The sequence below is a fragment of the Mastigoproctus giganteus genome, chromosome 3, assembly GCF_048544385.1.
Source record: "Mastigoproctus giganteus isolate SK-2022 chromosome 3, ASM4854438v1, whole genome shotgun sequence".
Taxonomy (NCBI): domain Eukaryota; kingdom Metazoa; phylum Arthropoda; class Arachnida; order Uropygi; family Thelyphonidae; genus Mastigoproctus; species Mastigoproctus giganteus.
Window position 1 is genome coordinate 38,996,575 of NC_143577.1, and position 16,635 is coordinate 39,013,209.

Genomic DNA, 16,635 nt, shown 5'->3' on the forward strand with positions numbered 1-16,635 from the left:
AAACTAATGTTAGTTTAGAATACGTTTTAGCGTTTCTCCCCCATAATATTGATTTTCTGTTAACGCATTAAAATCATCACGCAAATGATGCCCCAAAACAATTTTGACAGAAATAAGAAAAGCAGTCTTTCTTAGCATTGTTTTTGGTTATGTCCGAATTGATTTTCTCCAAATATTTAAATATTACTGGCACCAGGTCTGCGACTAAAAAATCCCAAAAATGATGTTCTCTGTTTGGAAGAACTTACAAATACCAAATACAAGATTATGGGGAAGAAACTGTTCGGCAAAAAAAATCCTCTTTATAAAGAGATTTCAGACTATAAACTCCACTACTTTTTCCCAAAAGTTCCTCTTGCTTGGTACGATCAGTTATACACCATATAACTGAAAGAGCACCTACGTCAGATGCCCTTAAGGAGGTGGGTTCGTTGCATTTCGTCTTGGAAACACCTCTGGTTAAAGTCCATGGGTAGAGGGGTGTATAAAAACATAAAGATAGGGATGAGACTAGAAGGCAACCCATTGAAGTAGGAGCGAGTAGGCAGAGATGAAGAGCAAGTGAAAAGATTTAGAAGATGGACAATGATCTCACTGTGGCTGCGACCCAGCTAGGGTCAGCAGCAGGTAAAATCCCACCCTGGAGGGGCTCGAGAGTCAACAGCTTAATCAGGCTGTCAGGTCCGGGATGCAGAATCTAGAGAGGTCTTCAGTCAGATCAGGGGTAGGTCACTTCCAAAGTTCTTGTGGTATAGGTCTTTCCATTCATGTCTTACAATTTGAGAGGGGGACAGCGTTTCCTCTGTCTATTGAGGTGTCCCTCCTTTAGCCCTGAAGATTATCAGTTCCTTCTTGCTTTAGTTAATATGGGTTGCATCTCTTTTCTTACTGTGCTTCTAATTGGTACATCCTGTTGGCCACATTGGGGTGGGATCAGAAAACTCCTTGTGTTTTCTTCATATGGATGTTAAGTTCCACCATGGCTGAGTCAGTCAGAGTAAACTTGCGGTCTCACCCTTTAGGAGGCTTTAGGATCGCTCCTCAGGCTAGTCCAGTCCTGTGTGCTAATCTATATAAATCTTTAGTCAAATCTGGATTACGTTACTTTCAGAATTGTTCTGGAAGTCTTCTCTTTGAAGCTTTAGAACTTGAGAGGTGGGGGGAAGGTCCCCCGTCGTTTGCTGTGTTCCTCGTTTGATTTTCATGTGTTGGTCTTTCATTGGCGTTGGGGTAAATGTAAGTCACATCTCTTTTCGTATGGTGTATCTTGTTGGTGAGGTATATTGATGGGATTTCCATACGTTTTTCAGAGCTTTCTAAGTCTTATCAATTATCTTCTTCGTAACTGCTTTTTTGTGTACTTTATCTCCAGATTTAATATATTTTTCATCTGGGGATCTTCCACCTTAGTTTTGTCAAGTCCGGTTAGTCAGGCGTAGGTTACGTAATGATACTGAGGGATTTCATGTGCTGTGAATCTTCTAGTTGTCTTTGTACCAACATCGTTCTTGTCGGTTACTTTCAATGTTGTCCTGGTGTAGGTCTTTCCACTGTGGTTTACAGCCTAAGGGGGTGTAGTTTACCTGCCTTTTGAAGAGTCTCTCATTTGGTCTGCATATCATGGGCATCTTTTTCTGGTAGGGTTAATGTAGATCACTTCTCTTCTTGTAAGTCTAGATAGTGAGGTCTGTTGGTTGGGAGATTCTTCTTTGCTTACTATGTCTTGACGATTTGTCCGTCTATTGTCTTCATTATATCTCAGCGTGCTTATTTTCCACTAGGTCTTATCCTTCATCTGGGAGTTTCCCAAATTAGACAAGTTAGTTAGGTCAAGTCGGGTTTGTCAGTTGCTGTTGCTGTAGAATCATAATAATTGAGAACTTCCATATTCAGTAATTCATTCTGGTTGTCTTTATACAAGTACCAAGTTTTTCAGTCACTTTCAAAGTTGTTCTGGTGTGAGTTTAAAACTTGAAAGATGGGAGGATTTCTACTGTCCTTTTAGGTGTCCCTGATTTGATTTTCAAATCTCGGTCTTTCTTCTTGTTATGGTAAATACAACAGATATCACATCTCTTCTCTTATTGTGAGTCTAGTTGCTGAAATCTGTTGTTCGGTGGGGGGAGGATTAGAATACACTCTTTGTACTTACTGTATCTTGAAAATTTGTTCACCTATTTAGGTCCTTATAATTCAGCGGGTGCATTTTACCTGTGGTTCTTTTCTTCATATGGGGATATCGCAATTTCGATAAGTTATGTTAGTCAAGCCAGGTTAGTCAGTTGGTGTAGATGTAGAATCACAATGGCAAAGAACATTCATGTACTCTGATTCGTTCTGGTCAAGTTCTCTCTACCAAAAGGAATACAAGTATCATGCGTGTCAGGTACCTGCTGAGATTGTCGTTGCCATTTTGTTTTCCAGATTCTGTATTATTTAAGTATCCTTGATTTCTTCTGTTGTGCTTTCTCTCACTGGAGCATTTACATTCATTGTTAATACATTGGTGTTTTCGTTTTCTGAAAATTCTTAAAATACGTTATAATTTGCTGGTATCTCTATGAGGCTCCTTGGTCTTGTAGGAGATCTAATACTGAATATCTAGGTAGGCCCTAAGGTCTGTGTATGGTGGGCACTGGAATAATATATGTTTCCACGTCTCCTCTTTCCCACAGTTTGCAATCTGGTGTTCTGAGAGAGTCCTAGGTCATGCAGTTTTTTGTTCAAGTATTTGCATGACCACCTATTATTAGGCATATGATACAGAGAGTTGCAAGAGCCAGGGTTTATATTTCATACCCATTTCTTGCTCATGTGGCAAGAAATGCTTTGAGATCTGTCGATAGTCGTGATATACGTACCACCTTAGTTGCCATTTTTCTATGTGTACATTCATCATTCTTGATTTATCTGTTTTAACTGATAATAAGCATAACTGTATTCCATTTATTATATTGATACATTAATACTTTATGTACTGCTATTGTATCTTCAGATCTAACGGCATTTTGCCAGTGATCACCTGCAGGTCCCGGGTTGGGCACGGTCGTGCAAGCGCTTGTCATTTGTAGTAGGATGATTCTTTGCATTTGGTTAAGCTGCTTGAGCAGGGCCGTTTATCAGGCCTACGTCCCCAGGTGCCATCCCCATATGTCGTGATAGAGGAAAATGCATATGTAGTAAAGTGTCAAGGTCCCTTGAGCCCGGGATTCTTTCTTGTGGTTTTTGCAGTTTTTCCAGCATAATTTTTAATCTTTACTTTTACGGTACTTTGTAATTTTTAACATTTTTATATTTGTTACCCATCAGGACTCCTAGATATTTATATTCACTTTCAGATTTTATTCTTTAACTCTGGCATCGTATCAGTGAGAGTCTCCCTATATTCAACTTGTCGTTTGGCAGGTTTTGTTGAAGATATAATGAGTTTATAAGTTTTACTCCGTACTGACAATCCTCTAGAATGCTGTTGGCTCTCCTTTCTGTGTCAATCCTGGAATTTCCAGCAATAAGCACGGTGAAGTAATTCATGTAAGCTACTAGTGTTGTATCATATTCTTCAGCTAACCACTTATCAAAGAATATATTCCGCTAAAGAGGCTCAAGTATGGACCCCTGTCCGGTGCTGTTTTCCATATTGTTTTGATTTCTTCTGCTGCTCTAATGTCAAATCCATGGAATTTGCTTGATCTAGTGTTGCAGATGGCTTTCTGTATCTCTTCCTGAGTAAATATTTATTCGTTTCCCTGCGGTTTTATGGATGAAAAGGTCTCACTTATACTATGTAAGTTTTTGGTAGACTGTGCACCGGCCCTCCAGGATTCCTATTGCCTTCTCTACTATCTAGGATTTCCCATGCTGCTTTCTTTTGCATATAAATCTTCTGGAGGTATTTCCTCTTGAGAACTCTCTGTATCTGTCATACGGGGTCTGTGTATCATCACTTCCCTTTCAGAATCAACTCTTGCGATTGCTACTTCGCACCGCTCCACAGTATTGCTTCTTCTACCCTCGGTTGTAAAATTTGACTGTGCCTCCTTACAGTTGAAGTGGAGACCTTTTTTGTGACAGCTTTATAGGTGTATGGCATCTTTATAGGTGTAATAGGCGCTTCAAAATCTGGCATTTGTTCCTATACTATGTTCGAGAGGCAATCAGAGAGGGTAATACTATTGATCTGGTTAGCAGCAGTGATCATTCGTGTATTAAGAATTTGGAGGTAAAGGAACCACTAGGTGGCAGTGATCACAGTGTACTGATATGGGATTTACTTAAAGATATAATTACCATCAGTGGTAAAGGAAAGGGTTTTTGCTTCCTTAAAGGTGACTACAGTGGTCTGAGACAGTTTTTAAATTCTGTACAGTGGGATCAACTGATGATGTTACCAACAGCAAATTCTAAGTGGGAAGCATTCAAGGAATTAATCGTGGATGCTACTAAAAGTTTCATACCTATTAAGAAATATTGTTCAAGGTTTAGGCCTAAATGGTTATCTAATGAACTAATGAGACTCGTAACAGAGAAGAAAAATGCATGGGATGCATATAAATTATCACGTGACAGAAAAGAGTGTGATAGATATAGGCTGGTCTGTAATCAAGTCACAAATGTGGTTAGACTGGCGAGGGAAGATTACGAGAAGTCTTTGGCAAAGGATGCAAAGAAAAACAGCAAGGATTTCTTTACTTATATTAACACTAGAAGGAAGGGGATGAATCTGATTGGTCCACTTGATATCGATGGTTCCACTGTTGATGATCCTGCTCAGACAGCAAACAAACTGAATGAGTATTTTGCATCTACATTCACACATGAGGAGTTATTAAGGTTTGAAAATGCCACAAGGTTATCAAATTGTAGCAGGGTGCTTAATGATTTTGTAATAACTGAGAGCAAAGTGGAGGAGAAATTGTTGAAGTTAAACATAAGAAAGGCACCTGGGGTGGATGGGATCTATCCAGTTATATTAAAGGAGGCGGCAAAGCAACTAAGCAAACCCTTAGCCATAATTATGAGTGCATCGTCAGACTGAGGGGAGGTCCCCACGGACTGGAGATGTGCAAATGTGTCCCCAATTCACAAAGGTGGATCGAAGGGTGACACGAGTAATTACAGACCAGTTAGTTTAACTTCTGTTCCGGGTAAAATAATGGAGTCACTGGTTAAAGATGCATTGCAGGATCATCCAGACAAGACTGCAGCAATAATTCAAACACAGCATGGGTTTGTTAAGGGAAAGTCTTGTCTGACAAATTTGATAGGATATTATGATGTGGTTACAAAGCAACTGGATGCAAAAAATAATTTTGATATCATATATTTGGATTTCAGGAAAGCTTTTGACACTGTTGCGCATGGAAGACTATTGTACAAATTGGAGCAGAATGATATTAAGGGTAAGTTGATACAATGCATGATAGGGTGGTTGAGTGGGAGACGACAGAGAGTGGTAATCAATGGACGCTGCTCTTCGCGGACTAATCTTATTACTGGAATCCCCCAGGGGTCGGTGTTGGGCCCACTGTTGTTTTTTTTATATTTATCAATGATATTGATGAAGGTATATCAGGGTTCGTGTCGAAGTGTGCAGATGATATAAAGGTTGACAGGGTTGTTAATGACAGTGTGTTACTGCAACAGGAAGATGGGCTGAGAAGTGGCAACTGAAGTTTAACGTTGACAAATGCAAAGTACTGCATATGGGTAGAAGTAACCCCAGAGAAACGTACCAACTGTGTGGTACTACACTTAAGGTGGTAGAATATGAAAAAGACCTGGGAGTAATTGTGCAGTCAGATATGAAGTTTTCTGAGCAATGCAGACAGGCTGTCAGGGCAGGTCATGGGGTTTTGTCAATGATATATAGGAATTTTGCTAGCAGGGAAAAGGGAGGCGATTGTCCCTCTGTATAAGGCAACAATGGTCAGGCCAAGCCTTGAGTACTGCATACAGGTCTGGAGGCCTCATTTTAGGAAGGATGTAGATTTACTTGAGCGTGTACAGAGAAGGGCAACAAGATTGGTGAGGGGAATGAAGGATCCTGTTACCAAGAGAGGCTTAAGTTCTGCAAATTGCAGCAGCTGGAAACTAGGCACTTGCGAGGTGATCTGATTGAGGGGTATAAGGCCTTGAATGGGTTCATCTGAGATTGATCTTTGAGATCAATCTCAGATGAATCAATTGATTTGGTATATTTGTGTTATTTCTCTATTTCTGTACCGGATTGTTTCTTGTTTTCTTGTGTCTATCCGTAATTGGTGTTTTGTTTGATTAGCTATATAGTTCTCATGTACTGTGTTCATTTGGGATCTTTGTATGAGTGTTGATAATCTGTTTTCTTTTGCTTACAGATTGGACAGATTTAAAGCTTATCTTCGTCGGGGAATTCCTGATATATGTGGCCCTTGCTGTCATAGTGATCACAGGTGTTTTCCTGCTGGGTGCATATCTTGGCTGAGCGGCCGCAGCCAAATGTGAAGCACGTAGTTATAATGACAAAACCCTTCAGAGTGTGAAGTCCAGTCTATATATACTTTGCTGTTGTTGAAGAGGAGCATTCTTCTTTTATCTCCTGTGACTTCTATTGTACAGTTTTTGTTATGTTATACCTAGATTTCTTTGAGAAGCTAATCTTGATTGCATTTCTTACTGGTCAGAATATCTGTAGTCTTTGCGATCTGTGTTATACAGATCTTGGTGACCCTTCTTGTTTTCTTTTATTTTCTCCAAGTCCTATAATTTATACTACCACGTTTTTGATTAATCTGCTGTCCTTCATTTAAGGTTTCAGCCAAGGTTGTTCTCAGGGCAAATATGCAATCTAGATGGGCTTGTCACCTGGAGATACTTGGAAGCTTTCAAGTCTCTCTTGGTTTGTTTCATCTTCCCGAACTTATTCAACAGTTTATTCCTGTTCCGCACGATCAGTAAGAGGGGAAACTGTCAGAATTCAGCTTGTACAGTTGTACCATTTTTCCCTTGTGGGTAGCATAGTTAGTATAATTGCCTTTGTGAGTGACACAAGTAACACGACTCCATGGACCCATAGTTCATGGTGCCCACTGTTCAGCCAGATGGAGGTGATTGATTGCTTAATATGGAGCGTATTTTGCTGGGAAGAACTAGGACCGCCGGTGCGTATGGACCAACGTTTCACTGGTGAGGTCTACGATAGATCTCAAGAAACCATCTGCACCCTGCCATGTTGCATTTTTTTTTTTTTCTGGACAGAAACGGGATCTTCGAAGACGATAAGCCAATATCATTGAGTCCGCACTGTGCACGAATGATTCGAGAAACAAAGTGAAGGTATCAACCATCTTGATGGACCTTCAAATTCGCCTGACCTCAATCGAATTGAACACCTATGGGTTGATCATAATGTTTTGCGTGGTTGTGTAATTAAGTATGAAACTTCTATATATCAGAAAGTACATCCAAGGATTAAAATTAATTTATAAGATCACAAACAGTCATTGTTTAAATAGTCTACTATTGCCAGATATAAAATTAAATATCTTGTCAGGACTGTTAGAATTTTAACATCTGCTTATTTATTGGAATTAAAGACTATTTTATGAAGACGTGAATAATATTCCTTTTTAATCACACATATTTTTATATATTACATTACTGTCACACTTCTATTTTTAATTATCAAATGTATTTATGCTGGTGGGGCAAGTGGATGATTTGATTGCCACATTACGACCATACTTTTTCAAACTTCGAGTCACTTGACCCACAAATGGGACATGAATATCGGTCCCATAAATAAATGTGGTATTGTAATGCCGATGATATATCAGCATTACAATACCACATTTATTTACAACTTTTTGACTTATATGCCTTATATATATCAAAACATAGAACTTTCTGTAAGGTGATTCAACTTGCTCAATATTGTAATCTAAAAATTATAAATGATTACATTGTATTTTTATAATAAATATGTAATAAAAGAAGCAATTAAAGCGTAGCGGTTTTTCCACTTTCTCACCTTAGCTGATTTACGAGATGATATCTAAGATCCAAGCATTTTATTACTTAAATTTGCGATTTGGTACCTGCCTCCCTAACACCTGCAGCAAAGAGGACGTTGAAAAGATGATAAAACCAAGTAGGTGTTTCTTTAATATATGAATAACAGTAACATATTTAATAATAAACGAAATTATTTTGTTGAACAGTATTGAGAGTTTTAGTTGATGGACAAGTAAGAGTTTTCTGGAATTGGATGGTCAATTTGATCCGTCTTAAATTTCTGGGGATGAACATTGCTCATATACTGTTATTTTATTGGTAATATATTCACTAGATCTCGAATAAAAGGTAAAATTAGGTTTAGAGAATTACGTGTTTTGGACAGTTACCTAAAGGCTTCCTCATTTGTAAAGCACGCGAAGTTATAATCAAGTGGTGGATTTTGCGCGCTGGTGGTAAGATTAATGATGCTCTACCACGCTATCTTTTTTCTTTTCGTATTGATGATAATAGTGTTTTCTTACGTCTGTCTTTTCTTGTCTGCAGTTGCCTATTGCTGCAGCAAGCAGGAATTCACTGCTCATCAAAGTAATGTACAAGTACACCACTCTGAAAAAATATGAGGATGCCATCACGTTCGAAAAAACAATTTCGTTTAATAAATTAATAAGGTACGATCCCTCCTTTGACCCAAATATCAATATCGATCCACTTCGGATCTATGTCGATATTTGAACCAAAAATGGAACATTTTCGATTATTTTCTTGTAGCAGTCAGCAGGAATTTGTATCTATTCCTCTTTCAGTCAGTCGTTTGTATAAGAGTATAAGTAAAAGAGTTCAACTGGAATAAGACTTGTTGGTCGCGCCCTCATCGGACTTCAGTTGACCTTAAAGGTGTTCGACCAGATTCATGTCTGGGCTGTGGGTCAGTCAGACGAATTACATGGCTTTCTTTACCTTATAAGTTTTTTTATAGTAGTGCCTGTATAGAAGGGAGCATGATCGTGCCGAAATATGGAAAAGGATCCATTTCCACAGAACTGCCAGAGTGTGGTATGGACACCAAGGAAAAGTACAAGGCATCATCGTAAGATTCAGCAATGATGGTTTTGTCACTGGCTGCCACACTTAGTCACAAATTGCTATTGAAAATCAAACAATTAAGCTTCTTGGAAAGAGTAATCTCCTTCCCACGACTCATTTGTGCTTATAGTATCTCTACTACTGTCCACCCATTTTAAAATTTGTTCCTGCTTTACATATATCCCATCTGAATCATTTTCTACATTAGGAGAGGGTATCCGAATACTTTTGGTATGGTAGGGTTCAATAGTTTGCGTGTTTAATTGACTGTTAAAAAAATACATGTAAGGAGGATGCAGCGAAATTGCACTCTAAGCCGGAAACAAAGATTAAGCACTCTAAGCCGGAAACAAAGATTAAGCACTCTAAGCCGGAAACAAAGATTAAGCACTCTAAGCCGGAAACAAAGATTAAGCACTCTAAGCCGAAGAAAACAGGCTAATTATAGGAGTTAGCAAACTGAAACGGATATAAACACATTTGAAGACGTTTTCTTATCTCAAGGGCGAATAGTTAAAACAGGAAAACCTCCTTTAAAAAAGCGTTTTTCCTATTAAAAATAAAGAACAACTTGTTAAATGAGTTGCCGTCTCAGATCATCATCGATTTTTCTCATGGTATTCTAGTTTACTTCTTATTAAAGAAAATAAAGGACCAATAACTTCTTCCTAATTTTAAGTCGCACATTTTATTATTATTATTATTATTATTATTATTATTATTATTATTATTATTATTATTATTATTATTAGCCATATGGTGCAAGGAATCCTGAGGCTTATGCTGTGCCAGACAAAAAAAAAGTAAAAAATTCCGGCATTACCTTGAGAGAGAGAGAGAGAGAGAGAGTAGAAGGAAATCACCAAGAAAACAAGAAAGAGAAGAATGATATATCCAGCTCAGGACCCTGGGTTTGCAAAGCCCATACTCACCAGATGTGAGCCCCTGAAGTAAATTTTTACTTCAGGAAGTAAACTTTAATTAACATTAACTTTAATCTACTTACTGAAGTAGATTAAAAATGCCCTTGACGCCCTTGACGAGGACAAATGCCCTTGACAATTGCAAGTTGCAAGGAAATAGACAGGAGACGAAAGGTTTTGCGCAGATCGGCTCACTTATCTTATGAGACAAAATGATGCTTATTATTTGAAAATTCAACGATGATTAAGTCTGTGTTCATAATTCAAAGTGTGGTCAATTCCATTTCAAGTTAGTGTACGATAACATAGTAAAGTGTGTTTGCTTTAAAACGCAACTCGTGATTGGGAGTTTCGATGTTATACGAGATTTTATTGTTCGTTGGTAGAGGATGGGTAGCTTATTAAGTTTAACTGATTAAACTCAATCAGGTGATCAACAATCTTTCTTGATCAACTCAATCATCTGATCGACAATCTTTCTTGATCAACTCAGTCAGCTGATCAACAATCTTTCTTGATCAACTCAACCAATCTTGATCAACTCAATCAATCTTGATCAACAATCTTTCTTGATCAACTCAATCAATCTTGATCAAACCATCTTTTATCAAGTTTATCAAACAATCAGTTTATCAAGAAAGATGGTTGTGTCTCTTGAACAAAGAAGTTATGTGAATCATTATTTTGGTAAGAAATCGTATGTATTGTGCCAAGAAGCTATCCAGAAGTGACGGTACCAATGAAGACCCCATCATGCTGCTAGGCTCTGATACTGTAATTGGTTTAGGGCCTTTGTTCAAAATAACGTTCATGTGTTAGACAAACCTTATTTTTCCGATGAAGCATGATTTCATCTGAGCGATGGCTGTGTTAATAGTCAGAATGTCGATTATGGAGTTCGGACAATCCCGTGCATATCTTGAAAGTCCACTGCACATTCGATTAAAATTGGCGTTTGACGTACGCTCACACGACACAGAATTATCGGTCCAATGTTCTTTGAGGACAATCTGCCATCAGAACATTATCAAAACATTTTAATGCAATTTATCGCTTTGCTCGAGGTCGATGAGAGGTATTCAATTCCTGGTTTCAGCAAGACGGAGCTACTTGCCACACCTCTCGAACGGCCATGGAATTATTGAGTAAATGCTGTAAATCCATACCAAAAATATTTAATATTAAAACTGTTTGTTGTACAACTTTAAAAAATATTCACTTTGAAATTTATTATTTTTTAAAACTAAATTATAAAGTGTACTTGAAATATGGCTTATTGTGTTACTGACCATTTCATTACTTTATCAGAACTGTATGGGCTAAAATTAAATAACGTTAAATAATTACATAATTACATTTTTTTACAAATACAATGAAGTATATTCGGTTCCGTGCATGTATCATTTTTGCAATAAAAATGTTTAAACTTTAAATGGCAATGTTTCATTTAAGCCAATTCAAGCAGGATTTAGTTTTCTTAATAATTTTTCTATCCCTTTTCAGTTTTCAAAATGCTGAAGGCAAGAATACTTCCCAAAGTGGTCCACTGTGAGACTAAGCAGCCGCTCGTAATAAACAAAGGACAGATTGCAGTAATGTAAGAAAGATAATACGTTTTATTTTCCTTTTATTATTATTTCTGAGCGTCTCCACACGCCAATGTAGTTTCCATTTTCTATTAATGCATACCGTAACCAAGTACAACACACAAAGTACTAATACACAAAGCATTCTACTGTACAGCTGATATCAGATTGCAGTTCGCACACGTGGTGATCAGGTTTTGAGTGGTAGCGAGGAAGGATGGTTCTATCGAGATCTTTCTGACTTCGAACATTGCAAAACCTGCAGGCAATATCTGAAAAAGAGATATTGGCGCATGTCCCTCATGGAAGCCTTCCCTGCCCTGCTGGCGTCATGTTCTCCTATTGTGGTACGGCGTGGGACATGCTAACACCGGCTACAGCTGATGTGGGAATACACACAGAAAACCACTATCCTCAGTGAGATCCCTGGTCACCCTATGCTTTTAATCTCATTTAAAAACATGAAACTTTCAACTGCAACTAAACCATTGACACTAGAGGGAAGGAAAACTGCTCACACCGTTGGATCCAACACACAAAATACACATAAAAGAGATTCCATCTAAAGATTGTTAGAATTCACTCAGCATCTTCATATTAGAAGAACGTATGAATATAGATTTAAGTGTAAATCAAGGAAACAAGATAGATTTTCTTAATCACGTATTTAAAAGAGGACGTTTCCTTTAGGGGTTTTCCCTAAGAACTGATTTTAAATTAATTGCATGTGTGTTCTATCTTCCAGATCCTAGACCGGTTCCTAATCACGTGAAAGATAGATGCGTACGGTTATCAGGGATTGCCATGATGTTTTTCATTGTGATGAGGTCTTGTGATCACGGAATCGGTACAGGTCCTGGAGGATAAAATTCAGATTTGAGTTGTTAGCATTGTTTTTTACACTGGTTTTCCCGAATAGATCATTAGTAGTAGTCGTAGTTAATAGAGGCATGTAATGCAAGAAAGCAAGCTTTTGTAGCATCAGCAAAAAGAAAAAAAAAAAAAAAAAACATTTCACATCCATTCCTTCTAAACGTTTGTCCAATTCCTCCTTGAATTTTGAATTTTTTTTAAGTTTGTTCCAGCAATTAACCACCCCTTGGCTAAAGGAAAATTTCCGCACATCTATTGTATAACTCTCTTTCCCCAATTTGAATTTATGCCCCTCAGGTGCGTAATCTGAGCAAACGAAAGAATTCCATCAGAATTGAGTTTGCTCAATCCATTCAAAGCCCCATAAACGTCAATCCCTAAATCAGATCATATCGCAGGTGCCTAGTCTCCAGATGCTGCAGTTTGCAGAACTTAAGCCTCTCCTGGTAGGAGGACCCCTTCGTTCCCCTCACCAATCTTGTTGCCTTCTCTGTACTTGTTCTAGCAACTATACATCCTCCTTCATAAAATGAACTTCCAGACCTGTATACAATACTCGAAGCGTGGCCCGACCATTGCCTTATACAAAGGGATAATCACCTCCTTTTCCCTACTATCAAATTCCTGTATATCATTGACAATACCCCATAACCTACTCTGGCTGGCTGTCTGCATTGCTCAGGAAATTTCATATCTGACTCCACAATTACTCCCAGATCTTTTTTTCATTTTCTACCACCCTAAGTGTAGTACCACACAGTTGGTACGTTCCTCTGGGGTTACTTCTACCCATAAGCAGTACTTTGCATTTGTCAATGTTAAACTTCAGTTGCCACTTCTCAGCCCATCTGCCCAAAATGTTCTAGATCTTTTGGCAGTAGCGCACTACCATTACTGTCATTAACAACCCTGCCAACCTTTGTATCATCTGAAAACCTGGACAATAAGCCTGATATACCTTCATCAATATCATCGATAAATATAGAAAACAACAGTGGGCCCAACACCGATTCCTGGGGAATTCCACTAATAACATTAGTCCACGAAGAGCAGCGTCCGTTAATTACCACTCTCTGTCTTCTCCCACTCAACCATCCTTTTATCCATTGTAGCAACTTACCCTTCATACTATGTTAATAATCACTGTGATCCCCTAATGATGGAAGCCCTATGGTCTATCCAATGAATTATTTTGTATTAATGTTCCTTTGGATTTCTATATCAAAAATCTTTTAAAATTTTTTCCCAATACCTTAACGATAAAAATAGGCGTGTTATGCAAAAAATACATTTTAAAAAGCTCAGTATTTTTTTTTTCTAGTGTGTATTTTTGTATTTTCTTTCAGATCTGTGTTCAGCGTCATAGGATTACTTATTGCTTTGGGAACAGCGTTGGATGCTCTGTTCAGACTCTGTCCAACAGTGTGCTGCTATTCAGAAGGTATTCTTTATTTTTTTAGATTAATAATTCACTAATATTACCAAATACTACATTTGCATATATGCTGATATAGTACATGTGAGCATCCGAGTATAAGGTGATGTGTACATGCACGATTATTACATTACAAATCACATTAAAATTTTTGAAAATATGAATGAACCAGAGATGGACTGAATAATACGGTACGATCCTGCATGGACACCTCTTATGGACCAAATAGGGGGTACTAAAATTACGAAAATACAAATCTTAAATAAAAATGTTAGTCCTCCATTTGGTCTGAAGAAGGGTCATTGGAGGACCGAAACGTAGCCTATTGGGCCAAGGGCTTTGTTCCCTTTAATATGTTTCAATAAAACTGAAATTTGAAAATCATTCTGGACAGTAAAGTTGGAGGGATAGTTGGAAGGATATTATTGATTTTTCTTTCTTTCTCTCCAGGTACTATAGCGAAAATACTTCTCTCATTTTCTGCCTACACAAATACTCTGAAACTGTTCAACACAGATATTTCCAGTAACGAACTGGCGTGTGTGCATGGAATTAGAGTTTTCTGCACCACGTGGATAATGATGAGCCACACCTATTACTTTGTAGACAAACAATCACTAGGTAAATATGTTTCATTTACCCTTAGGAATAAGGAATTATCTTTATGAGAGTAATTGTAAATATTAGTAGAAGGCAGTAATCGCTTCATTGATTTTAGATGGGTTTTTTTAATGCATTGAGGGCCTTGGCCAAAGGCTTTATTAATGATGAAAATAACTTTTCTATAGGAAATCTATTCAATTCGCTTGGGATATTACAAGAATATGGTTTCCAGATCATCAACAACGGATTTGCTAATGTGGATAGCTTCTTTTTCCTAAGGTAGGTCATGCTGTTAGGTAAAAAATAAAATCATTTCCACATACCTCCTTCTCTTCAATTATTATTATATAATTAAATGAAATTTAAGTTGTTCAGAAGGACAAAACCATTATCCAGGAGTTCCTACCATACTACGAAAGACTTATGAAGAATAATTCTTTAGAAATTTTTATTTTTCCTGCATTTTATTAATCTTACAATACTTTTGTAGTATTGGTAGTGAAAAAGTGATTCAAGAAAGAAAGCATATACAGAATCAACAACAACAAAAAATCTTCTCATATCGCCTGTACATCCCCTTTGAAAATTTGGCATTTCTTCCTTGCATTTACTCAAATCACCCACTTCCACAAAAATAGATGGAAGTGGATGGTTGGAGTAACTGCAAATTACCCACTCCCATCGAACTATCAACCACCCTGATTCAATCAACAAGGCTGAAGGCAAACCTTCGCAGATCTATCGTGCAACCATCCTTCCTCGATTTGAAGTTATGCCCCCTCAAGCGCTTAATATGAACAAGAGGAAGAATTCCATCACCATTGAGCTTCCTCAATCCATTCAAAGCCTTAAGTACCTCAATCAGATCTCCTTGCAGGTGCCTAGTCTCTGGATGCTGCAATTTGCAGAACTGAAGCCTTCTCCGGTAAGGGCAGCTTTTTGTTTCCCTCACTAATCACGTTGCTCTTCACTGCAAATTGCAGCATCCAGAGACTAGGCACCTGCAAGGAGATTAATCTTTATTGTACGTAAAGATACGATGCGTTGTACCCATCACAGCATGCTGACAGGGGTTTTCACATGGATGAATATAATAAGATATAGAATAATAACACTGATAATTATTAATAATAACAATGATTACAGCAACATCAAAATTGGATCAATAAAGTCCAATCCAAGAACAGCTACCATGTGAATCACTTTTCCATACATCTAGATTACATGAGTTCGTAGTTCACAGTATAGACATACACAGATCGAGTTTTCACAGTTCAGAGATAGATTTTACAGTTCAAATTCGTCCCCCCTACTGGGTGGGGCACATATCACATGCTTTTGTTAAGATCCTTCTCCTGTACTGCTTGTCGCAGGCAAACCGGTGCAGATCAACGATTGTCTGGCGATTGTATAAGCGACAACAATTGCGTGGGAAGAAATCTTTCACTCATGTGCAATCTCCCATGGGTGGAGCACAACTGTGGCTTTGCTCTCAGCTTAGGAGGAGGAATTATCCAGCAGATCACGTCCCAGGTGTTGGAGGCAGAGATCTTTTCCGTGAGCATCTTCACAATACTGAAGATGTTTGCCTAACCATTGCCTTATACAAAGGGAAAACCACCTCCTTAGCCTTTCTGGAAAAATTCCTGTATATTACTGATAAAACCCCATGAGGAGCCATCCTAACAGCCTGTATACACTGCTCAGAGAACTTCATATTTAGCTACACATTTACCCCAATTGTTTTTTTTTCCTTTTCCACTAGCCTCAATGTATTATCAAACAGCTGTTATTTTTTCCTAGAATTACTGCTCCTCATATGCAGTACTTTGCATTTGTGAACGTGAAATTTTAATTTCCACTTTTCAGCCCTTCCGCATAATTTTTCTAGATATTGTTGCAGTAGCATATCGTGATTAACCACTTTGCCGACCTTCGAATCATCTTCAAACTTTAAGCATTAACTCATATCTCCCTTTGATTCTTCTTTGTGGATTGGGATACATTTGCACATCTCCAGTCCATCGGGATCTTCCCTTAATTCAAGGATGCTTTGATAATATGGATGAAGATTTGATTATCTCTTTTGCTGCCTCCCTTAATATAATTGTATAGATCCCATCCATCGCAGGTGCATTAG

The 16,635-nt window shown here is 38.0% G+C and overlaps 1 protein-coding gene across 1 annotated transcript in view; it reads left to right on the plus strand.

Moving 5' to 3' along the window:
- The window catches only part of LOC150087892 (nose resistant to fluoxetine protein 6-like), a 40,812-nt gene that overhangs the window by 13,319 nt on the left and 10,858 nt on the right, over positions 1-16,635 (plus strand). The window contains exons 3-7 of the mRNA XM_090370498.1: positions 8,011-8,125; positions 11,502-11,595; positions 13,804-13,898; positions 14,343-14,513; positions 14,681-14,774. Coding sequence (XP_090226624.1) covers positions 8,011-8,125; positions 11,502-11,595; positions 13,804-13,898; positions 14,343-14,513; positions 14,681-14,774 — 569 coding nt within the window. The remainder of the gene's footprint in view (positions 1-8,010; positions 8,126-11,501; positions 11,596-13,803; positions 13,899-14,342; positions 14,514-14,680; positions 14,775-16,635) is intronic.